Source organism: Varanus komodoensis, unplaced genomic scaffold (genome assembly GCF_004798865.1).
Source record: "Varanus komodoensis strain SLA01 unplaced genomic scaffold, ASM479886v1 scaffold1, whole genome shotgun sequence".
In the NCBI taxonomy this organism is placed as follows: Eukaryota; Metazoa; Chordata; class Lepidosauria; order Squamata; family Varanidae; genus Varanus; species Varanus komodoensis.
In genome coordinates, this window is record NW_025335268.1 from 136,372,847 (window position 1) to 136,397,733 (window position 24,887).

Consider the following 24,887-nt stretch of genomic DNA (forward strand, 5'->3'; position numbering starts at 1 on the left):
CTGGATGTGTCACTTGAACTTACTGCTTGCTGCTGCCATGTAGCTCTCTTTGTTTCTTTTATCTTGTTTTAGGAATGTCCAGGTCTCAGACTATTTAGGAAACTACCTCAAGTCATACCCATTGATCTATCTAGCTTAGCATTGCCTTCAGTAAGTAGAAGCAGCTGTCCAGACTGTCAGAATTTCTCCCACCTCCACTTAGAAATGCTAAGGGACAGGATCTGGGACCTAGTGTGGAGTACACACCAAATCCTTCTAGTACAGTGGTACCTTGGCTCATGAACTTAATCCGTTCCACAACTCTGGTTGTGACCCAGATTGGTTGTGAGCCAAGTCAAATTTCCCCATAAGGTTCAGTGTAAATAAGGTTAATCCATTGTTTAAACTTTAAAAAAAATCACAAAAATGTGAAGCAAAGTGACAAAGAACAATAAAGATCGCGGCTATCCCCCCCCCCCCCCCGAGCATGAGCATGGCCATCTCCCTCCCCCCAGCACGACTGTGATTGTGCCTGTCATCCCTGCACAAGCGCGACCGCAACTGCGGCCATAGACAGGCGCAATCATGGGCGCACTCGTGGCGGGGGGAAGGAGATGGCCACAATCTCAATCTGGAGTTCGTGACCTGAGTAAAAATTTTTCTTAAATTTTTGTTTGCGACCCGATTTGGTCGTGAACTGAGGTTCGTGAGCCGAGGTACTACTGTATCAGGATGTGTGGATTACACATATGACATATTTTATCTCTTTAGTGGAAACATTCAGAAGTAAAAGGACAAGGTGCTATTGCACACTTCAGATGTCAGTGTTTGCATATGTTAGAAAATGACCACATCGAATGTGCTATGTAGGATCTCAGATGTTTCCCCTGCTCCTCACTGGGTGAGGAGAACAAGATTGCTTCTTTGGCTTGGGCAGGATCTCCAATAAGGATAAATATATTCTCCTGCTTAAGCATTCAAGAAAGGAAAGTTCAAAAAATTATGAAAATTTACTCCAGCAGTTGTACAGAACTATAAAAATTTTATATAAAAAATCTACAATGTTGAAGCTAGCAGATCTGGGACTGGCCTGAGCTTGGAGGGGAGAACATCTGGGAACCTTACGCAGCTACTTTGTATTGCACAGTGGGAGAAAAGTGGGATAGAAATATAATGAATGGATATATAAATAAAAAAAATATAGGGTGGAAAATGAGAAATTCTCCAGAATTTTTTCTAATACTTTTTCTACTGAAAATTTTCCATTTTATAAATCAGTTTTTAAAAGTATGTTAATTAAAATCCAATATTAAACAGGCTTGGTAGTTTCAAATTTGGAATTAATATTTTCAGGTGATTGATTATTCCTAACAATTATGTGAGAAATTTACATATATGTCACTAATATAGCTATATGACTCAGAGTAATGTGGAATAAATACTGATAGCAAAAAGGTCCCCCAACAACATTAATGCAAGATGGCTGAACTCTTTTGAAATAGATGGGCCACTGTTGGCATATGATGTATTTCTTTGGGTAGCTAAAATTGTGTCTGTTATATTACTTTTTCTTTTTTCTTCATATCAAGCATGTGAAGTACATGACAATGTTTTTAAATTTTTAGAAGTATTCTTTCCTTACAATGCAACATTTAAATGATATTACATGTGTTTTAAAATGTTCCTGAAATGTTACTTTGCTTACAAAACACAAATATAATAAATAAGATATCTCTGGGCCAGAAATGGGCAACTTGTAACTTTCCATATATTTTTGCCAAGGGTGCTCTTTAGCCCTGGCTAGCATAATGAATAGTATAGGATGATGGGATTGTAGGATAAAAATCCTGGAGGGTTCATAAGCTGTCCACTCCTGCTCTCGGGCATCAGAACACAAAATTAAAACTTAATTTGTATTCAAAAATTGAATTTTTTAAAAAAATCTACGCTACTGACATGAGATTCTCTTTTTACTAAATTCCCACACAGCCCAGTAGTAAAAGCTCTCTAGCCAATTCACAAAAGAAAACTTAAACTATAAAATAAAATAGCATAATAAAGAAACACAGTAGTCTGGTCTGAAAAATCAAAATAAGCCACTGTGACCTAGTTAAATCATGGCATGTGCTAGACGCATGCAATGCAGTTTGAATACTCATTGTCTGAACATAGCTGGTCAACATGACTTATTGGAGGGTAAAGTGGCTCATGGGGTGTATTCTACTTCCCAAACTCTTAATAACTGAACAGTTTCTTTAGGGGAGGCAAATCTTCCCATACATAGCTTATAGCCATCTTTTGCTGCTCATGTAGAATAACATCTGGGTAACAATACAGTATTTTTCAAAATCTGATTTTTTTATATTTTCCCAAAATTTTCATACATTTTCCCAAAATAAAGAGAGCCATCCTGCCTGATTGGGTGGGATACAAATCTAAAATAGATGTTTGCTCCAACATTACCATATTTTCAACAAGTAGAAATGTGGTAATAAACAAGTATGCAGTAATCTCTTTATAGATTTGATTTTACTATCCAGAGTTGAATACCATCTGTACAGTGTCTATGTTTGGATGTGACAGCAAAGCACAATGTATTGTGATGGGAGTGAGCTTCTCTTGTCCTTGCATGCTGTGCCTTCTGTCCTCTGCTATGGGTGTAAGGAGTTTGGAAAACTCTTACTTGCATTTTTGATTCGTCATCGCTTTGTCATTTTGTCCAAACCTGGCAAATTATGGATCCTTAACTGCAGTTTGCTTGAAACAAGCTAACTTCAAATCATGAGTCTTGAAGCTGACTTGTTTCAAGAAACAATATTTAGATTAACTACAGATAGGGTGCAAGTTGCATGCCGATTTGAAATGGAAGAGGAAGTTTTCAATCTCGCTGCTGATGCCTTGAAGAGAATAAGAGAAGGAAAGCCTTAACTTGTTACAATCATGGCAAACCATGATTTATTGTGATATCCAGATGTGGCTGCTATCTTGTAACTTAAAATTTGTTAAAATCCATACATATTGTGGCTTGAAGTTTTTTGAGAAATTGTTTCCCGTAGATTGGTTACCCAGTTCTGTTACGTAGAAGGTTCATTTTTAAGCTCTGTAATCATTTGATAAATTTGGCTTGACATTACATTTGAGTATAGGAAACCAGATCCAGGTTTTTTATAGCTTCTTGAAGGGCTGTAGTTTATATGTAATTCTTAAAACAATCTGTTCTGAAATATTGAACCATTTGCATTTTTGTCTACCTGCTTTTGCAGACAGTTCTGTATAGGTGTGTAATACTCTATCTTTAAATATACTTTATTTTAAAATTTTTGTATTCACCTTTGTTGCAGAATAGAAGTGGTAGAGACAATCTTCACCTTCCTGCTCTGTATTTTCACTAGATAGCTGTTTTCAACTGTATAATAATGGTGTTAAAGAGGGCAACGGAAGGAGGCTAGAGTTGCTTTACAGTGCCTTGTATCCTGGCTGTTCAAGTCTTCTGTTTCTACTTCTCAAAATACCCCCTTTAACCCTTCTCTTGGGTCACTTCCCAAGCCTCCAAGAGCACTGCTGTGAAGCAGTGAGGGACAGTTCTCATTCCCAGGTCTGAGATGTCTTCAGCCCCAGAGATGACAATCTTAACTATCCAGGCAGTGTCTACTGGTCATAGAATTATTACCTAAATCTCAATTTGTCTTAAACCTGTTCCCTTTCATTTTAAAATGTTTTGTTTACTTATTTATTTAAAACTTTTGTACCCCATCCACCACTTTAACATCTCTGGACGGCTTGCAGAAAAGAACAGTAAAATAGCAAAACACAGCATCCAGCAATCAAGATAAAAGCCCCAGTTAAAACTAAAGTAATGGGAGCATAAAAAGGTTTTCACCTGACAAAGATTAAAGCATCGGTGCCAGGCAAACCTCTCTAGGGAGCACATTCCATAGATGGGTTGCCACCACAGAGAAGGCCCTTCTCTGGGTAGCCACTCTCCTAATCAAGGAGGCTTCCTGGAGCAGGGCCCCTGCCTCAGATTTCAAGGGGTGGGAGGACACATAGGGAAGAAGGCACTTCTTCAGGTACCTAGAACCCAAGCCATTTAGAGTTCTATAAGTCATCACCAGCACATTAAATTGGGCCCGGACTTCAGTTGGCAGCCAGTGCAATTGATAGAGGACCGGTGTTAAATGTGGGTACCTGCCAGTCCCTGTTAACATCCTAGCAACTCTATTCTGGACCAACTGAAATATCTGGACCATCTTACAGGACAGCCCCACATAGAGTGTGTTACAGTAATCTAATAGGGAAGTTACCAGAGCGTGGGTCACCGTTGCTTGGCAGTGGTCATCCAGGTAAGAGCACAGTTGATGGATCAGCTGAAGCTGAAGGAAAGTGCTCCTTGCCACCGCTGCCACCTGAGATGCCAGGGACAGCTCTGGGTTGAGGAGCACTCCCAAACTGCTTATCCTATCCTTTAAGGAGAGTGCAACCCCATCCAGGATAGAGTTAAAATCACTTGCCCGGAAAACAGAATCATCCACCAGCAGGACCTCTGTCTTGTCTGGATTGAGTCTGAATTTATTGGCCTTCATCCAGCCCATGACCCTGGCCAGGCACCGGTTAAGGAAAGCCACTGCCTCACCTGGACTAGATGTAAAGGAGAGGTAGAGCTGAGTGTCATCAGTGTACTGATGACTCCATAGTCCAAACCCCCTGATGACCTCTCCCAGCAGTTTCATTTAGATGTTAAAAAGCATGGGGGATAAAATGGAACCCTGTGGAACTCCATGGCAAAGTTGCCATGGCACAGAGCTATAGGCCCCCAGCACCACCTTCTGGAATTGCCCAGTCAGGTAGGACTGGAACCATTGCAAAGCGTTGTCTCCATCTCCCAACCTCGCCAGCCTACCCAGAAGGATACCATGCTCAATGGTATCAAAAGCTGCTGAGAGGTCAAGCAGAACCTACAAGGATGCACTCCTCCTATCCCTTTCCCCGCACAGGTCATCATACAGGGTAACCAAGGCAATTTCAGTCCCCTAGCAAGGTCTGAAACCAGAATGAAACCGGTCTAGATGGTCAGTTTCCTCTAAAAGTGCCTGGAGTTGTCCCACCACCATCCGCTTGAGTACATTGCCCCAAAACGGATATTAGCCACCAGCCGATAGTTGGCAGCTAACCCTGGGTCCAGAATCGCCTTCTTCAGAACAGGCCTGATCATAGGACAGCCTTCCTTCAAAGGGGCAGGGACCCGGCACTCCCTCAGAAAGGCATTAATGATCTCCAGGACCTGGGTACATATCCCATCCCTGGCTTTGATGAGCAGCTATGAGGGCCAAGGGTTGAGCAGACAGGTGGACCAATCCAAGCACCTTGTCCACATCCACAGCAATCGAAACTCATCCAGTAAAGGTGGACCAGATGGCACTCTGGACACTTCCCATTCTGCTACCCTATCAGCTGTGGAACTCATGGCGAATCTGAGTGATCTTATCCCTAAAGTGCTGGAGAAAGTTATCACAGTGATGGTGCAACAGGATCCTTTTTAGGCCCAGAATGTAATAGGCCTTGCACCACCTGAAAAAGCTCGGTTGGACAGCACTGTGATGATGCAGTAGAAGTGGAGAAGAATTCCTTCTTCACCATCCTCACCGCCACAGCACAGGCTTGATAGAGAGCTCTAAGATGTGCTCCTTTTGACTAAAGGATAGAAATAAACCAGCATGAATCTTTCTTAAAATATAATGCAATAGCTCATAGAATAAGAAAACAGCTAATTTACTGACAATAATACAACTATCTTAAATTAATGTTTTAATATATTTGTTTATATATATTTATATAAGTAAAACATATGTAATATATCAGTCTCAAAATAACAGTATTTCCTGTGTACTGTTTTTAGAAGCTTAACATTAAATTTCAATGTTCTGAATTAGTTAATTGAGTCAGAAAAACCTCCAGGCTGAGGTTTGTTCTTGAAATACTTTCTCTTGATGTTGAAATCTCAGGAGATCAAAAGACATTTCATTTAAGAGATGCAGGTGAGAATCAGGACAAAACATGAAAGGATAGTCAGTTTCATCAAAATGACAAGATACAGGGGTAAAAAACTGCATTGAGGTTATTGAACATATAAAAGAATAACCTTTTGCTAGGGGGCTGTGTCCCAGTGATACTGAGTTTTATCTGCAGTAACAACAGAAGCTTTGTCATGTTGGTAAAAACACTTTCTTAGGGAAACTTTTTGTTTTTGAGGAAGAGCAAGTGCATTCAGAACCTGAATGGTATCTGTCACTGCATAAGGTCCAGGGCATAGGCAATAAAAGCTAAACAGAGGCACCAGGGCCCAGGCAACACAATCAATACGGTATAAGACCAGAGTACAGTGAGCAGTCCAAAGCAAATCCATGCCAAAATCCCGAGCAAGCCAAGGTCAGAGCCAGCAGCAAACAGGAACACAAACAAAATAGTCCAAAAAGCAAGAGCATGGTCTAAAACAAGGCAGAGATCAGGTACAAGAAAGACTGCACAAAAGAATAGGTAACTGGGAACAGGAGCAGACTCCCCAAAGACTCCTCAGCCTCACTGAGGAAACCTCTGGATGCAAGAGCCAGTTCTTAAATAGCTCTTCCCCCAGGGCTCTCAGATGGTGCTCATGAAGGCTCTGCAGCTGCAGTAGAGTCTGGGGCTAATCGTGCACCTACCAGGGCAGAGCCAGTGTGGCGTAGTGGTTAAGAGCATGGGACTGGGACTGAGATAATCTGGGTTCTAGTCCCCACTCAGCCATGGAGCCAACTGGGTGACTTTGGGCCAGTCACAGACTCTCAGCCCAACCTACCTCACAGGGTTGTTGCTGTGGGGATAAGATGGAGGAGGAAATTGATTTAAGCTGCCTTGAGCCCTTTGTAGGAAAAAGGCAGGATATAAATAAATAAATAAATAAAATAAACTTGGCAGCAAACTCTGAAACTGCCCAGATCCAGATATACCCTTTGGAAGAAACTCAATTGGTGAAAAGCTGGAACTGGGAAGTTTTGAACAGAACTCTTCACCTGAGATGAGACACTATTTCATTGAGCCCAGGCAAAGAAGTATGGCTAATAGGGCAGGATAAATTCCAATGAATAAATAAAATAGAAATGCTGTAACAAGTGCAGATAACAATTATTTTTTTCTAGATGTCTGTGTATAATACTTCATTAAAATACTTTTTAATTTTAATCTACAAATTTTTGTTTTTAAATAATCTGGTAACATAATCCATGTTTCCATCATTCACACATGAGTTGTTAATATATTTAAAATGGCATCATCCATATATGGTATTTGGGGGAACCCCTGGGTTTGAAGAAGTGCATAAAATTTTTAAAAGTGTGTTAGAACAGTCTTGGTGGGGAGGCAATGAACTGGAATTAGGGTGGAAAGAAACCAATTTGACTGAGCTTTCCTAGTAGTCCTGCAATGCTGAATTGCGGGCATACAAGTGTTACTTACAAACAAACAAAGGAAACAGAGAACTGGTGAGGGAGGAAATGTAATTGAGTAGTATGGAGGAGCTCTTGACTGGTGCAGTTAATAGGAGCATTCCATGCTGCAATGTTTTGCTGCTAGTCTCACTTGTAAGCCATTAAATTTGAATATTGAAAGTAGTCTGTTCCCCCAAGGATTCATGTTAGGGATGGTGCTATTTAATATTCATAAATAGTCTGGGCATGGTGATCACTATGTAAATATACAGGTGATGTTCAAATGTTTGTGTTGCTGAAAGCCTAAGGAAACTGTGAAATGCCTGTAGATCAGGGGTGGGCAATTAATTTTCCTATGGGGCCACATGAGAAAGTTTGACAGTTGTTAAGTGCTGGACCAATACACTTACAGCTCTGCTCAATATATATCTCTATAAAAATGAAACATTACAATGATACAATGAAAATGTGGAGCACAGAACAACACTATTTAATGAATATTCACAAAAACATTAACATTAACATTACATGAAAAGCGATAAATTCAATTCAATTTAGCAGATCCTTCAAAATAAAAGCAGTGCAGTTGTATTGCTTGCATCTATATTACGATCATATATATTTGCATTGACTTTTAATTTGCCAGTGACCTCATGCGGGCCAGTCAGGGTCAGACATCCGGCCGGATGTGGCCCGCGGGCCGTACAATGCCCAGGTCTGTGTTAGAGGAATGTGTTTGTTTTTCTAAAACCAGGAACTGGTATTGAAAAAAGGATTGGTTCACTTTCTCCTAGAAAGTGAGATTCCTAGACTGAGGAATGGCTAAGTCAGGGAATCTGTGTTTGCTTCATCCTCCCAGCTGTTAGAGCCCAGGTTGGAGCAGTATATAGTTCCAGTGCCGTACTTTCTTTCCCCCAAACAGATTCCCTGGTACACTATATTAGAATTAACAGAATTAGCTTGAAAAGTATGGCAGTACTCATTTAGCATCATATTATAATTCCAATTCGATTTTCAAGGTTTTGTTGCTGACATAGTTTTAAATGTTCAAAAGCTACAAAATAAGATGTGAATTGAAACAGGGATGCTATCTTGGATGTTAAATTCAGGTTTTTTTCATCCACTTCAGTTATAAGCACTGATATTTAGTTATTTATTTACTGCAACATGTTTTTGTGAGGCCCCACATGTTTAATATACAATTCAGAATACAGAGATAACAGAAGCTATGCAAAAATAACCATACATACATACTAATTTTGGGCTTCTCTTTTATGCATCCAGTGGGGCTGAAAGAATGGCCCTTGGCTGTTCTTTCCTATTTCTGATTTCCTTTCTGAAAATGGTTTTAACGCAGTTTTCTTTGAGAATTTGATCATCCACATTCTAAACCACATGTGGTCCTCAGGGGTTTCTCCTGTGGCCCATTTGAGTACATATACTTGGAGGAGTTGGCTTACTGGTAGGGCTGCCAGTGCTGCTTAAATTCTCAGTGCAGTAAGTAAGAAGTTAGTGTGCTCTTCTGAACACTCTCCTCCAGGTTTGTGCTACCATCACTGCTGATCTTGATGGGCCCTCCAAAAACCAGGCTTGCTCTGCACTTGGCCTATCCACTGCAAATGCCAGAACATATTCTAGCAGCCTCTGACAGCCATGCTTAGAGGGGCCACCCACAGAGATCAATGGAAAATGTTCATTTTGTGCTCTATTTGACATATTCTGTGGTCAAACATACCAGCTGCTGCCGCATGGCTGGGTTTTGAAATGAACTATTTGTTCTGGAAAAAGCAGTGTAGGCTGACTGGGTGTGTGTTGACTGTAGAAGAAGAAGGGAGTTCAAGGAAAAGTTTTAAAATGCCGCTTTTTTGTTTTGTTTTATATCGGTGGTCTTTAGCAAGTGTTTGTTTTGCTCTCATCTGAGATAACCCATTCTGGACATGGATTTCATGTGAGAACAAGCTGTGGGTAGGTGGGGGTGGAGGGAGCAACCGTGAGGAGTGTTTGTGTTTGTTAATGGATGTTGGATGGCATTGGCGGACAGAAAGAAAAAGGAAAGTGGTGACCTAGCTCATGATCAGTGCTTGCCACACCCACTGCTGCTAGTATGTGGGCCCTGACCACGTAGTCACAAAGAAATGTGACCTCTGATGCCAAAAAGGTTGCCCAACTCTAAAGCGCAAATTGCTGACTTTTAGGCCACAGTATGCACCCTTCAGAAATTCTTTCTGATCACTGCAGGCCTGCCTGCCATTTGAGCTGTCTCATCCTTCACATTCCTAGGCAGTGTTTACCTGTGTCTCTTGGCAGTGTTTACCTGTGTCTCTGTGACAATGGAGGCAGATGTGGAGGCAACAAAGAGATAGTTTCTTGGATTAGTTCTTCCTTGCAGCATATGTAAAATGGTATAGTAGGAAGGGACATCCAGCTAGGGTAAGGCAAAATAAATGGCTGAAGTGCTGTTGCCTTCACCAACACCTGGTAATGAGAATTCTTGGATTAGGAAATTTTGAATGTATTAATGGGAAAGGTTGGAAGGAAAGTATCTAGTTCTACCAGCAATGTATACTGTGATGTATCAATATGTTGAGCAGCTTTCTTCCCATTTATAATTTTCCAGTGTTATAAAAATATTCTTTAAAATTATTATGCAGCACCTTTTGCACATCATTACTGGATCCTAATCTGTTGTAAATTGTAAGCAGCATATTATACCTTTCAGTCCACAGCAACTGGATGCAAATCCATATGAGCCCCATTAGCATAAGAAGTTGGCCATTCCTGTATCTGAAGAGAGAATTTGTTTGCTATGGAAGCCCTATGCAGGAATTGGTCTGTTTGTGTGTAAGGCAAACATGTGTAGGGCGCTATGGGCAGTATGAGGCAGTACAGAAGTGCAATAAAGACATAATGGGCATGCATGTAAACTCTCTTTCAAACATTTCCCTGGGCCCATCTTCTGCTTCCTGAGTTGCATATATAGGACTCTGTAAGTCCATTCCTTGATTGTAAGCTCTGTCTTATCATGACACTTCTGTAAGCTTGTTCAGCTGAACATGTTTTCAGAGCCATGTACAGACTCTCATGCCTGTGCAAAGGGCAAACTGTCTGGCAGTTTGAGACAGTAGGGGCAGCATGCTGAGACATTAGGGGCGTGCTGAGACATTAGGAGCAGCATGCATCCACATCTTGTATTCATAAACATGCAAATGCCTATAAAGAACTGGAGAGAGCCAGTTCATGGGTCAGTGCTTACATATGAACCAAAATTCAATACTTCGGTGAGGTTTTATATATTTCCTAACAATAAATTCCATAAATTTATGAGAGCTCTTGTGTTAAAGTATCTTATTGCTACATAATTTATTGCCCTAGATGCACATGCAGAAGTGCTTGTGATAATGTACTAGTTATGCTCTTGCTGAACGGGCAGCCTTGCATACAGTGTCTCTCTGTCAAGATCTGTAACAACTTGAGTATTTTGTAAACCTGCAGTCCCCCCCCCCACCTTTTTTTTTAATTCTTAGGCACTACAAGACCGCCAAGAGATGGGGAAGTCCCTGGGGTGGACTATAATTTTATTCCTGTTGAACAATTTAAGGCACTGGAAGAAAGTGGAGCCTTGCTAGAAAGTGGAACATACGATGGTATGTTTAAAACTGAAATTAATCTACCAGCTAATATATTGTGCTTATAGATGAATGCTTCTTCGCCATGTCCTACTTTTTATATGCTTTTGGTTAATGTGCACAATTACATATTTCAAAGGTATAAACAGACATGTCTGTAGTACAGCTGGACCCTGTCATACCATATGCTATAGAACAGACTAAAAGATGATTTACACTACTTTTTAAAAAAGGGTTCATACATACATTTTCCCCCAAGGACAAGGATACAAGGTGACTGCAGAGAGGGGGCCCAGCTCTCTCAAGTTACAGTCTTATCAGTTAGATTCTTAGGGTTCAGAGAAAGAGGTAGAGAGGCAGAAGTGGCCAGAAGTGCTCAGAGTGTCAGCAGCAAGCAGCTTTGGAAAAGGAGGGACTCATTTCAGAACTAGGTGGGGAGAAGATTGAGAGGGAGTTCCTTGACCCAGTAAGGAAACAACAGGCAAAGCAAACTAACCCATTAAGAAGTATCTGACGTTTCTGCCTTCTAGCCCTCAAGTGTCAGGTGCCACCCTGTGGGTGTAGTCAGAATTTGTTTGAAAAGGAAGTAGGGTAGTATTTCAGGTTGAATTCAGCTCTTCACATGGACAGATGCTTCTCCTGCATCTCAGAGAGAACATTGGTTTATGGACACACATTGCTTTCATATAGCCTGAAGTGCCAGATCTTGCCTAATCTTGGATACTAAGCAGGATTTGGTTGGGTTGGAATCTGGATGGGTGACTTAAACTGTTGCGAGCCATCCAGAGTGCTTTGGCTACGGGTGGTATACAAATGGAATATAACAATAACAACAATAACATGTTTTATAAGGGTTCGTGTAAGTTTGCTGGAGAGGAAAAGAACGGGAGAGATCTGTTCTCAAGAGAGAATAGATGTCATAATTTATTTATTTAAACCATTTATATCCCATCCAATACCAAAGATCTCAGGACAGCAATACCATAGGCAGCACACATAAATAGAATATAAATATACAGTAAAACCATCATTAAAATAGCAATAACCCTTAAAACATAGGGAAAATAAAATAGTTTTGGCCTGGTGCCGAAATGAATAAAGCTTCAGCGCCAGGCACAACTCTCTGGGGAGCAGGTTCCAAAGCTGAGGCATTACTGCAGAAAAGGCCCTTCTCTGGTTAGCCACTCTTCTGATCTCCTTCAAAGAGGGCTCCCCAAGAAGGAATTGATCAGGCTAGACTTATATGTATTGTAAGAATGCACTTGCCCAAGGCTCTAAACAATAATAGTAGTTTTTAAAGAATTGTGAACACAAGGATCCAAAAAAATCCCCTGACACCCACTGCACATTTCCAAGGCCTTGGCAAAAAACTTTTACTGAGTGGAAAGAGAAAGCCGTTCAGGTGAGGAGTGGGAGAAAAGATGAGCTTTGCTGCATCGGTCACTGGGACACCAGCTAGAGGGCTGAGGGTGACCCCAGGAAAAACAGAACCATTCCCATCATAGAGTCTTGCTGTGGGAACAGGTTATGAAAGTGTAGTATAAATATTTGCAGCTGCAATGCCTTTTAAGGTTCATAAATTGACATGCTTTTAAACATGTCCTCAATGTCACATTTGAATCAGCTGAGAGCATTTGCCAATGTTTCCATTTATTCTGTCTTGCAACAGTAACAACAGTTGCTAATGCCATTTGATATGGAATTTCAAAACATTTTGCAGTGACAAAATAATGTTTCATTTCAAAATATTAACATAGCAATCTGGCAATCTCCTCTGTGTTGTGTGGCATAACCTTACTAAAGTCATATGATTAATTAAGGCATGAAAGCCAATTGTTATATTTTTGTTCCATGGCTCTTATTTTATAGAAAAATACTGCTGAGACCCCTCAAGTGAGGCAAGATAGTATTTTTAGTTTTCCAAGGTGTAATTCAATATTGCGTTAATAGCTTTATTTGGAGAACAAGCTTCCATCTGAAAGCATGGGACTAAAGTTCCAACTGTGTATTTTAATATTGTCTTTGTGCAAATTGCTGTTTCATGTTACTGCACAAAATAAATTTGCTTTGGGCTTCAGTCTGCCAAAAATGGCAGATTGCTTCAGATTAGTTAAATATTGTGTGCAGTATGTTAAAAATGATTTTTATTTCATTTTTCCTTTACTCCTACAAATCTTTTTTTACGTCTCATTTTGGGACATTAAAAAATAAAAAATAAAATAAAATAACAAACCCCATGTGAGGGAGCCACTTTGGGAGTAAATGTTCAACAACAGTAACAGAAATACATTGCCATATTTGGCACATATTTTTTGAACATCTCTGGTAATTACTTGCAAAGCAGAACATGTCTTTTAATCGTCTATGGACACTTGTTATTTATTTCATTTCTATACCACCCTATGGCTGAAGCTCTCTGTATGGTTTATTCATATAAAAGAGTAAAAATACAATACAAATAATATAAAAACAATGTTAAAAAGAGTTTAAATAATTTTAAATATCTTAAAATGCATTAAAATACAATAAAAAGATCCATCAAGAAGAAAAAATACTTGGATAATCCCTCCAGGCTCCTGAATGACCAGAGAGATCTTTGAAGGCCATCACATAGAGGGTTACCTTGACCTGGCACCAACTGCATTCCACAGAGCAACCAGCCATGTCAGCAAGAAAATCCCTGAAAGCCCTCTTGAAACCATATTGACCCATTAGCCTCAGAGGGCAGACTGTCTTAATGGGTCCCCCACCCTTGCAGAGGGGAAACACTCCCATTGGTCTAAATCTCAGCAGGCAGTGATCTGACCATGACAAAGAGGCAGAATTGAAGTTCCTCCCACTGAGAACAGCATCCTCATATCTGGTCAAGGTCTAGAGTATGCCCTACCACCTGTGTCAGGCCAGTGACATGTTGGGACAGTCCCATGGTTGTCATGGTGGAAAGGAAATCCTGAACTGCTCCAGATAGGATGCCTTTTGCATGAATGTTGAAGTCCCCCAGGACCAGCAGCATGGGAGACCCCAGCATAACATCCAAGATGCCTTCTGTCAGCTCATGTAGGGAGACTAATGGGTTGCAGGGTGGGTGGCACACCAGCAGAATCTCCAGTCTGTCCTGCTGGATCAACACAAGGTGCAAACACTCCAGACTAGTTGGACAAACAGGTTGCCTGGAGAGAGCAGCAACCCCGGCTTTCCTGGCTCTCACAACTATCTGATGCTGCACCTAGTACCCTGGTAGGCACAACTGGGAGAGACTAACTCCTTCCTGTTCTCCCACCCAGGTATTGGTTATGCATGCCAGATTAAATTGTTCAAGAGGGAGGTTTTATTTTGCACCAACATGACATTTTAAAGTTGCGTCTGGAGACCCAAGGGCAGGCTGACATGGCAGCCATCAAACACACAGGTCAGGGGAGGACCATAACATGTGACAACCATTAGCTCTCTGGGTTGTGTTCCTTTTACCTCACTAGTCTTTCTCTGAGTACCTCCCTCTACCTGACACTATGCTAATTGGGACCCCCATCTTCTCCTCACTTGGCCCCATAGACACCCTCAACCATGGGTCCCCCAAAGAGGCAAGGGGAAAGTCAGGGACAACTGGAAAGACACTTTCACAGCACCCTGAATGTGATACAAACATACATTCCCAGTATGATCAGAGTACTGGAGTGTAGATATGAGTATTTAAAACTACAGGCATGTTATTCACACATTGTAGGAGAAAAATGTGTACTAGCATGTCTGTGGAATGATTTATAACATGTCAAAGATAAGCTTGAAACTAAGATTGTAAGATAACAGAAGGACTTGGTATCCAGAACATCAATGCAAAAGTAGTAAGCCTTATTAAAGTTATTATCTGTGAGCCATGTTAGGATTTTGAAAGAGATCAGGCATTATTTTGAATTTTTATGTCAGTAAATTCAAAAGTCTTGGTTCTCCAACTCAGCCTTCCAAAACCTGGTGTGTTCTCTAGATAGGTTGTGTGAGGTCTGGAGGTTGCAGGCCACATACCTATTCTCATATAACCCCAGTCCTCTACCAGCTTCACTGGCTTCCCATCGAAGTCCGGGCTTAATTCAAGGTGTTGGTAATCACCTATAAAACCCTTAACAGCTTGGGACCTGGATACCTAATGGAACGCCTGCTTCCATATTTGCCCTCCCACCCCTTGAGATCGGCAGCAGAGGCCCTTCTCTGGGAGCCCTCCATGAGAGACATCAGGAAGCAGAGTACCCGGAGGCGGGCTTTCTCTGCGGTGGTGCCCCATCTGTGGAATGCGCTCCCCAGAGGGGTCCTCCTGGCGCCATCATTATTTGTTTTTCGGAGCCAGGCTAAGACCTTTTTATTGAAACAATATTTTAACAACGTTTAATATTTATAGGTTTTAATTGTGCAGCCGGGATGTTTCTGGGTTTTAACTGTATTTGTATTATATTTATTTATTTGTGTGAGCCATCCTGAGGCTATATAGCAAGGGGACGGCATACAAAAGCTTTAACTAACTAACTGGAGGACACCAGGCTCTGGTAGGCTGACTTACCTGGATGACATCTTCAGTTAAGACATGCAGACAAATGATATTAAGTACAATTTAGCTGAGACTTAAGCTAAATACTTAAGTTCAAATATGATCATTCATATTGAATGCGGTCCTACCTTGAAAAAGTAGAATGAAACAAATTATTTGTGGAAATACTTAATACAAATTCTGTTTATTGTTTAAATGCTCTCCTCTCTTCCTCCCCCCTCCCCCCCTCTCTCATATAATTGTGTGTGCGTATGCATGTGTGTGTGTACATGCAAGGTAATTTCTATGGTACTCCTAAGCCTCCAGCTGAGCCCAGCCCATTTCAGCCAGATCCAGTGGATCAAGTACTTTTTGATAATGATTTTGACCCAGAATCTCAAAGAAAAAGAACAACATCAGTCAGCAAGATGCAGAAAATGGACAGTTCCCTCCCTGAAGAAGAAGAAGAAGAAGAAAAGGAAGCTATTAATGGTAATGGTGGAACAGGTCAGTACACATACTTACTCATTTCATAAACACCAGATGAAATTGAATGCTTTAATGGTAGTGTACTGCAGTATAACCGATAACACATTTATTCTAGTGTTAAGTTTGGACATTCTTCACTTCATCAGATGCAAGCTAACCCAAATAGCAAATTTATATACAAATGTGTTTGTGGAGGAGTGCTTATGGGAAATTACTTCGTTACAGGGAATTGAAATGTAGAAAATACAGACAATGATAGTTACTTTAACAGTTTCCATGCACAAAATGTTGGTTGATAAATCAGAGACTGCGTTTCCATGACACAGTCACCCATTGTGGGTTCTACCCAGTATAGTTTGCTGTATAAGTCTGTCTAAGACTGATTCTCACAGGATGGCTTGTTTGAGGTCAGCAAATGCCATTACTTCCCATAATTTATTCTAGGAGTTGTACCCACAGTTAGGTTATCATGTTGTCTGAACCCATCATGGGTGGGGGCGTTCGGCTAGCAACTCACTTGGTAACAGTGGAAAGAAGCTATTGCTGCTTTTGCTGAGATTGTCTGGCTGTCCAACAGTGCCCAAGCAGTACTGCTTTGCTGCCCTCTCTACTGCAACAGCAAGCCAATTGCAACTTTTTTGCACTTGTGTAAACAGCTCCTTCAGAGTGTCTCAGTGACACTTTGGAGGGGCTGTCACATAATTGTTTTACAACATTTCCATGCAAAACATGCACATGGGTTCATTATTGTTGTGCTGTTAATGGTAGGTGTGCAACTGTGGGAATGTGTACAAGTGCAGGAATTTGAAGTCTTGGCTGGCATGGGCACGGGTGGTAGCAGTATATGTAGCCAAGCTGCAGGAGGTATCAACCTTGGACATTGCCTCAAAGAGTCACCAACTCCCTCTAGTTTATCTCTCAAAAAGGCTGCAGTTTTTGCTTTCCGTTGATTGCACTGGTGATCTACTTACATGGTGTGATTAAAAACTGTTGTCCTTATTTAATCCACAGTGAGCAGAGCTGATTTTTTACCAACTTTGACAATTTCACATTGATATCTTTTTTTGTATGTTCCTTTATTCATCTTAAAATCATTTGCAGAGCCTAGTGAACCCTACCTTTGGGAGGGCTAAATGCTCCCCCACTGGTTTCTGATTTGTGATGCTATTCCTGATTTCAGATTTATATCCACTTGTCCTTTTGTATAGAGACTGGCCAGTTTGTCCTAGGTAGAATGCAGTTATAGCATCGCTGGCAAGTAATGGCATATATCATATCAGCCATATAAGCCCCTGATGTTGTGAATGTCATTATTAGGTCTTTTAATACTGTTGCCACACTAGATTGAAGACAGTTGGCATTTGTGGCTGCCATGGTTCCTTTGTTTATATCTCTGTTTCTTTGTCTCTGTTGTGAGGTCATTGTTAGTTATAAGTATCCTTTCTAGGTTGGGGGACTGCCTATGAACAAATGCAAGCCTATTATACAAGGTGTGTGAGTGGTCAGTGTAACTGTCCAGGGTTGGTTTTACTTACTGATGATACATTAGAGTGGTCCATTGTGCCATGAACTTTAGGTAACAACAGATAGTGTTCTGTAACTTGTTCTATTGGGTCTTTGCAGTAATGCATTTATTCCTGAGTACCAGCATGGCCATCTTGATCTGTCTTTTTTTTTTTTCTTTGTTGGGTGGGTATTTTAATTTGAGAAATGTGTGATTTTAATCCTTATCTGACTAGTCTGAGTAGATGCAGTCTTCCTAGATTATAATTTTATTTACTGTATTCTTCTGTTCCGGAAGAAAATCATAGTATAACCCCTATCCAGAATGCTCAGATTTTGTAACTGTATGAAATAAAATGTGTAGATGGTGCATCTATAGAAAAGGAACAAAATAGCATTTATGTACTGTTCACTTTCTATACATGGTTTAAAATAATAATTTTAAAAGGAAAAGAATAAAATAAAAGATCTGTACTAGGACCAGGGCTTTTTTGCTGATTCATAAATGGCTGGGAATTAGAAGTGAGTAGTGGAATGGCAAAATTAGCAAACAATAAAAATTATTTAGGATGCTTACAACAAAAAGGAATTGTGAAGAGCTCCAAAAGGATCATTCCAAACTGGGAGAATGAGCATCAAAATGGCAAGTGAAGTTCAGTGTAAGCAAGTGTAAAATAATACATATTAAAGCCATATTAATACATACCAGCTTCTAAGCTGATAGAGTACGAGCTAGCAGTGACTGTTAAGGAAGACATGTTTGGGTTGGAATGGACAACTCAGTGGAAATATTTACCAAGTATGCAGCTGCTGTGAAAAAGACGAACTCCATGTTAGGTATAATTAGGGAAGGAATTGAAGATTCAATTGTCCTTACGCAAATCATTGATGTGATGCATGTAGAATATCTGTGTACAGTTTTGGTCACCACGTTGAAAAATGATAAAGTTGAAAACAGCATAGAAAGGGGCAACTAATAGCTCAAGAGCCTGGAGCAATTTGTGAAGAAAGGTTGGAAATGCTTAGAAAATAGTTCAGTAGGATGAGACATGATAGAGGTGTACAGATTTTTAGTTGGGGTGGAGAAGTAGAAAAAGGGGGAAAAAAATCTCCCTCTCTTGTACTAGAAGCTGGTCATCCCAGTAGCCAGATAGTTGGGAGATTCAGGACAAATAAAAGGGTTGCACTTCTTCATATACCACACAGTTAGTTCTACAAACTGTAATAATGACCACCAATTCGGTCACCAATGGCTTTCGGGGGCGGTGAATGAATTTGTGAAGAATGCAATTGCTGACAGTTATCCTGATGTCGACATACCAGGTGTGGTCAGACTTGCTCAATGAAATGTCAGGTGTTTGAGAGCTGCAAGATATGAACAAATAATTATTTATTTATTGGACCAAACAGGCATTGCTACAATTGTCAGGCTACTAGTAGAGGTTTTATGAGTCTCAATTTTGGCTGTGAGTCATTGAAAGTCTGACTGATAATATTGTCAAGGCTGTCATATACTGTTATCAGTGACTGATAGACTTGACTACAGGTCCAATCTTATTTTTGCCTCAGAAGACACACAGCACAACTGCATAGAGCAGAAATCATTCCCCTGTAAGCATGTTTTTTTAACCTTCCCTCTCCCCCAACAGCCGAAAATATGAACACATATTTATAGCTCAAGAAGTCCTAAGAGACACAATGAGTTTTACTTATGAGCAGATATCCAAGACTACACAGGAACACCCACCCCTCCCACTTTACCCCTTTCCTTCTTAAAATCGGGATGCAGGTGGTGCAGTAGTTTAAACTGCTGTGCTGCTGGGCTGGTTGATCGAAAGGTAGCCAGTTCGAATGTGCACAACAGAGTAAGTTACTTCTTAAGCAGCCTCATTTTTCTTTATTCTTCAGTGACAACTTGTGCTCTTTCCAAATCTTGGATTCCCAATGTTTTTCCCAATTATAACCACAGATAGGAACGAGGAAGTGTATCTAGGCAGGTGAAAATGAATAATGTACATTGTATATTTATTTAGGCATTTCTTTACTGTTCGATTAGCACAACACTCCTCAGAACCATGTACAGAATTCTATTAAAACAATGTCAACAATGTTCTATTTAAAAAGATCCAGTTCAAAGTACTAGTGCTAACATTTTAAACCCTAATATTTAAAACCTAGGGTTTAAAATATTAACCCCTATTAAAAATATTAATGTCCTAAAGATCATCGTCTGAGGTCCTTCTTAAGCAGCCCCCTCTGAGGGAAGTAAGCAGTGTGGCAACCAGAAGAAGGACCTTTCAGTTGTGGCACCTCACTTACGGACTCAGCTCCTCAAAGAAATATCCGAGGCACCTACTCCTTTCTCTTTCTGGTGCCAGTTGAAAACTTTTATTACCCAGATATTTTAATAGTTAAACTTTTATGTCTTTGAAGTTTATAGCATAAAAACAACATTGTGTAAAAATTCAGATGAAATTATGGATTTAATATTTGCTTTACAACCAACACAGGAAGGTACCTGTGTGCAAAGAAGCATGAAGATGGGGTAAACTAACAATTTACCTTAAACAATTGCAGAAAACAAAGACAGACATTCAGATTCTTCTGATTGGATGAAGCCTGTTCCTAGTTACAATCAGACAAGTAGTTCTATGGATTTCAGAAACTATTTATCAAGAGAAGAAAACCTAGAGCCTCTGCCCAAGAATTGGGAAATGGCCTACACGGACACAGGCATGATCTACTTCATTGAGTGAGTAGACTTCTGTAAAACTGTGTGAAATTTAGGGCAATCAAGTGTTTGAAGGTTTTTGTCTGATTAACAGGGTACTGTTTGAGCAATTGATTTAACTGTATGCAATCACTATCCATTTGAACAGTTGAAGAGAAGTTCTGTCATGTTTCAGTGCATGGGTTGGTCTGGAGAAAATGAGGGCTCTGTAGCATTTCCCCCACCCAGTAAAGACAAATAAACTCATTTGGAAAGATTGCTCCTTTGAAGCTCTGTAAAATTCTTATTTAAATATGTGGAAGTTAGTAAAACAAAGGGTACAATATTATGTATTACATGCAATATTATGTACATATCTTTAGATCGAAAGTGCTCTGCAACTCTCCGTATGATGACTGGAGAATGCTGGGGGTTGTTGGACTTCTTTCTGTATAAACCTTTAAAATTGTACTCTGAAATACTTTAATTTGCCAGGATTCTTTATTTGCTAAGATTCATATGTTTAACACAAATGTATCAGTTATATGGGTAGTCTGTTTGGGAACTCAACACTTCATTTCTTAAAAATTTAATCAGATAGGTGTTGGCTGCTGTGTTGTAAAACTGGATCATCCTGTTATCAATTGCAGCACCCCAAAAGTAGTTGGCCAGAGGAAGGCCCCAGAAATAGTTGGCCTGAGGGAGGCCACATAGTAAAAACATCACAGTCATACTGTCCTAGAAGGGAGTGGGAATAAGAACAAAATGAATATTGTGTAACCCACAACTAACAAGCTAACCTGACCTGGGTACAGTAATCAAAGGGATGGTGGAAACTGGTTATAGCCTCCATAAAAGTTGCAAATGTGCAGGGAGTAAAAACATGGCAAGCCTGTGTGAATCTTGAGCTGATAAGAAATAGACATGGGAATCTCCACTGGCCATGAGCAGGGCTTGAGGAAAGGTGATTTGGAAAAATCAAGACTTAAGAGAGCCAACCCCGACAGAGCAAGGAGTCTCTGGGTAAGGAAAAGCCTCTGTTGGAAAGAGCCACTGCCTGGGAGAAGACCCAGTTCCTAAAGAAAAGGGAGGGCCTCCGGTTAGAGTCCGGTGCTAGTTGGAGTCCAGAAAGCTGCCTTCCCTACCTGATGGCTGGTGACTCCCAAGTAGAGTTGGATCCTGTGGAAAGGGGGGAACTCCTTGGATGTAGGAGATCTTGGAAGCCATGCAGGGCTTCTGGAAACTCTTGTTGGTACAGGTGAAGTGAGGTCTAGACAAAAAGGATCCTTTTTGTCAATTCTTTCATGTGTCCTTGGACATATAGGGCTCATGCACCTATGTGGGAATTGCTCCCTCCAGACTGAAACCAGAACTGAACTCCAACCAAATCTCTAACCAGAGGCCACTCCTTTTCTTCTATAAGTCTTCCAGCAGCTTGTCTGAAGTAGTCAACAGCAGATGGAGGAACAGAATATCCAGAGTCTTCAAAAACATCTATTTCTTTTCATTTGTACCTTTCTTTTCATTTGTACCTTTACATCAGTACCTTTACTTTTACAAATATTCTTAAAATCAAGCTTAATACAGAATGCTTTTAGAAGTGTTATAAAGAGCCAGAAGGGACATGTGTGTTTTTGTTTCATTAGCCTGTTTGTTCTCTGCTAAACTTGCACATACACCCACACACATCCACAGAATTCCTGGATTCATCACGCATTGAATGTTGAGGAGTTACCAGTATTTTCTGACAACTGTAACCTAAGCCTTGCTCTAAACAAACCTGCTGTTTTGTAGTAAAACTGCATAAACTGTGGCTGTTAACCAGTATCTCTTACACAGTTTTTTCCTGATTTCCTGATTTTCCTTTGCAGAGCTTCTGATTTCATTGTCATAAAAGAACATAACTACAATATATCATAAATAGAAAAAGTCTGAAATACAGTTTCACCTTTAAATCTATTTATCACAGGTGACGCTGACATTTTTTCAAATTGCTAAAAACAGTTATATCTTGTTACTAGCTTCATACTGTTGAACCAGTGAAGTGAATTGCTTAGAAATCTTCCTTTCCTATTTCCTACCTTTAGCTGCAGCTGCTTGAAACAAACAACCTAATATGCAGAGCTGTGGATCATTTCTGCTTTAATTGTATCATGCCCCATGTAACTTGCAACAATATGGGCTTAAATAAAGGCAAAAAGTTCCCTTATCTCTATAACTAGATGTGTAGGGGCTTTGGAGGAATATTTTCTAACTGGGTCTTCTGTGTCCCACAGTCACAACACCAAAACCACCACCTGGTTGGATCCTCGTCTTTGCAAAAAAGCAAAAGCTCCTGAAGATTGTGAAGATGGAGGTGAGAAGCTCAAGATCCTTTTTCTTGCACCAAGTTCAGTTCAAGTTTTTAATGGTGTAGTGGTGGTTCTAATGAACTGGGCCATTGCATATCACTTTTTACACAAGCCATTTAAAATTAATATGCAAATTGCTTAGAGTTGGTGTAAACAGTTGCAAAGTTGTTTTTGAGTGTTAGTGAATTGCTAACATGGCTATAGGTGGTTTTCCTGTATTGCTTGATTTAGCACAAAGTTGCAAAAAGTGCCTTATTGAAGTTCTGTAGAATCTTGGGCATTAGGAAAAAGTGCAGAGATAAAATTGTTACGATAAAATGAAAATTAACAGGCTTTGACATCTTCCAATTCAAGCTTAGCCTTCATTATGCAAGCAGTCAGTTGTTCAGGTCAGTTTATTATTATACATTTGACAATATCAGAGGGAAGTGATGTCTGTGTTTGCCATCTCCTCTTGCATACAAATATGACATTTCTAAAAGAATTGTGCACAAGCTAATGTTTAGGCACTAGGTGGCCAAGAGTGATCTCATGTTGTAATGCATGATTATAGAAAGAGAGTACAAGAACTGATTTGTTCCTTTTCCTCTTTCATCGTTAAGGATTGTGTTCTCTAGATATTTTCTACATATCTACACATATTTGCTACACAGGATGGGAACCTCCAGATGCTATTGGACTTCACTTTCATCAGCTCTGGTCAGCATAGATAATAGGGATGATGGGAATTGTATTCCAACAACATTTGGAGGTCCACTGGTTTTCTGTTTCTGTTATAGTCAATTTTTTTCAGGATGTCTCAGAAAAGCAGCAGAATTAATAAACTAAAATTTACTGTCAGAAGGCAACTTAAGCCTCAGCTCTTGCTCTTTTAATGTATACAGTCTGAACAGCCATCAGACTGAAGAACCTCTTCTAGCTTGAGGGACAGCTTCAGTTTTAGAGAAGCACTTAGGGATCACATTTGGGAAATTTAGTGTGGTCTAGTGGTTATAATGCTGGACTGAGTCTTGGAAGATTCATGTTCTAGTCCGCACTCAGCCACTGGGTGACATTGGGCCACTGGTTGTGGATTTACTTTAACTGAGTTTGAATAGAATTAATTTTGTAGGTGTTGTAATAAGTTTAAATATTAAACACAAAAGACAGGTGACACCATTCAGTAACTGGAGGAAAGCAGGAGGCACCAGGGAAGGGGAACATCTCCGTCCCCAAGCCTGAAGGCTCCCCATACCTGATTTAGAGGCAGATGGGCGATACTCTTCATGTATTTTTTTTTCAGAAACATTTGTATAAAAATGTTATGTTAAGCTGAGAACGATTGAGTACTGTGATTGTAAATTATTCACCTTTTATGAAGTTGCATAATGTATCTAACAATTGAAGCAATGTTTTAGAAAGGATTGCGTGTACATATGTCTCTATATTAATTATGAGAAATGTTAATATTGGTATCATAAAGAAATAGTTGTAAGTATGAAAAAAGACTACTTGTGGCTGGGAAGTCAAAGGCAGGCCACTGGCATGACACAAGTGAGACAATTGCATGGCGACTGTGACAAACATGCAGTTTGGCCGCTAAGCACCGTGTTTTTTAAACATATGAACTTTGCTTCCTGAAGCATCCTTTTGTTAAAGACTTTGCGAAAGATTGCCCAAAATAGTAAATATAGCTATGTTGCCCAGAAGCAAAATACTAGGATCCTTATTGGTGTAATTCCTTTATTAAATTAACTAATGAACAGAAATAAAGTTTTGAGATTTCCTTATCTTTTCATCAGGCAGTGTATTGTAAAAAACAAGTTGGATGGGGAAGAAGAACTCTGGTAGTGAAGTCACACTTTTGGCAAATTCAGACAACTCTCAAAGTAGAATGTGGAAGGAGGAGTGTCCAAGCACAGCAGTTCAAGTAATGGTCATGGTTGTATGTTTGTGCTGGAGTTGCCCTTAAATGTTCTGGGAAGGAGAAGTGATATATTGCACCCTTGGTTCTGGGAGATTTTCTCAGGTGTATACCGCAACCTGATTGAAACAAGCAGCATCAGTGAACCACAGAGAAAAATTAGGCAGCTCATGGATTAACATCTTAACCAAGAAATAACTTCCGATGTTATTCAAAAAATAAAATAAAATTGGAACCAACAGTGGTAGCACAGTCTAATAGTTGAGGTAATGAAATTCCTCTTCCTGTATTGCATCTTCAGAGTAGCCAGAAATTGCAAATGGCATGACTTCCTTATCTAAAGAGGTTTT

At 40.1% G+C, this 24,887-nt stretch overlaps 1 protein-coding gene across 4 annotated transcripts in view; it reads left to right on the top strand.

The window, feature by feature from the left end:
• Window positions 1–24,887, top strand: part of MAGI3 (membrane associated guanylate kinase, WW and PDZ domain containing 3) — a 265,966-nt gene that overhangs the window by 175,409 nt on the left and 65,670 nt on the right. For all 4 annotated transcript variants that reach the window (XM_044447426.1, XM_044447410.1, XM_044447417.1 and 1 more), the window contains exons 3-6: window positions 10,964–11,083; window positions 15,879–16,088; window positions 20,151–20,325; window positions 22,560–22,639. In XM_044447426.1, coding sequence (XP_044303361.1) covers window positions 10,964–11,083; window positions 15,879–16,088; window positions 20,151–20,325; window positions 22,560–22,639 — 585 coding nt within the window. The remainder of the gene's footprint in view (window positions 1–10,963; window positions 11,084–15,878; window positions 16,089–20,150; window positions 20,326–22,559; window positions 22,640–24,887) is intronic.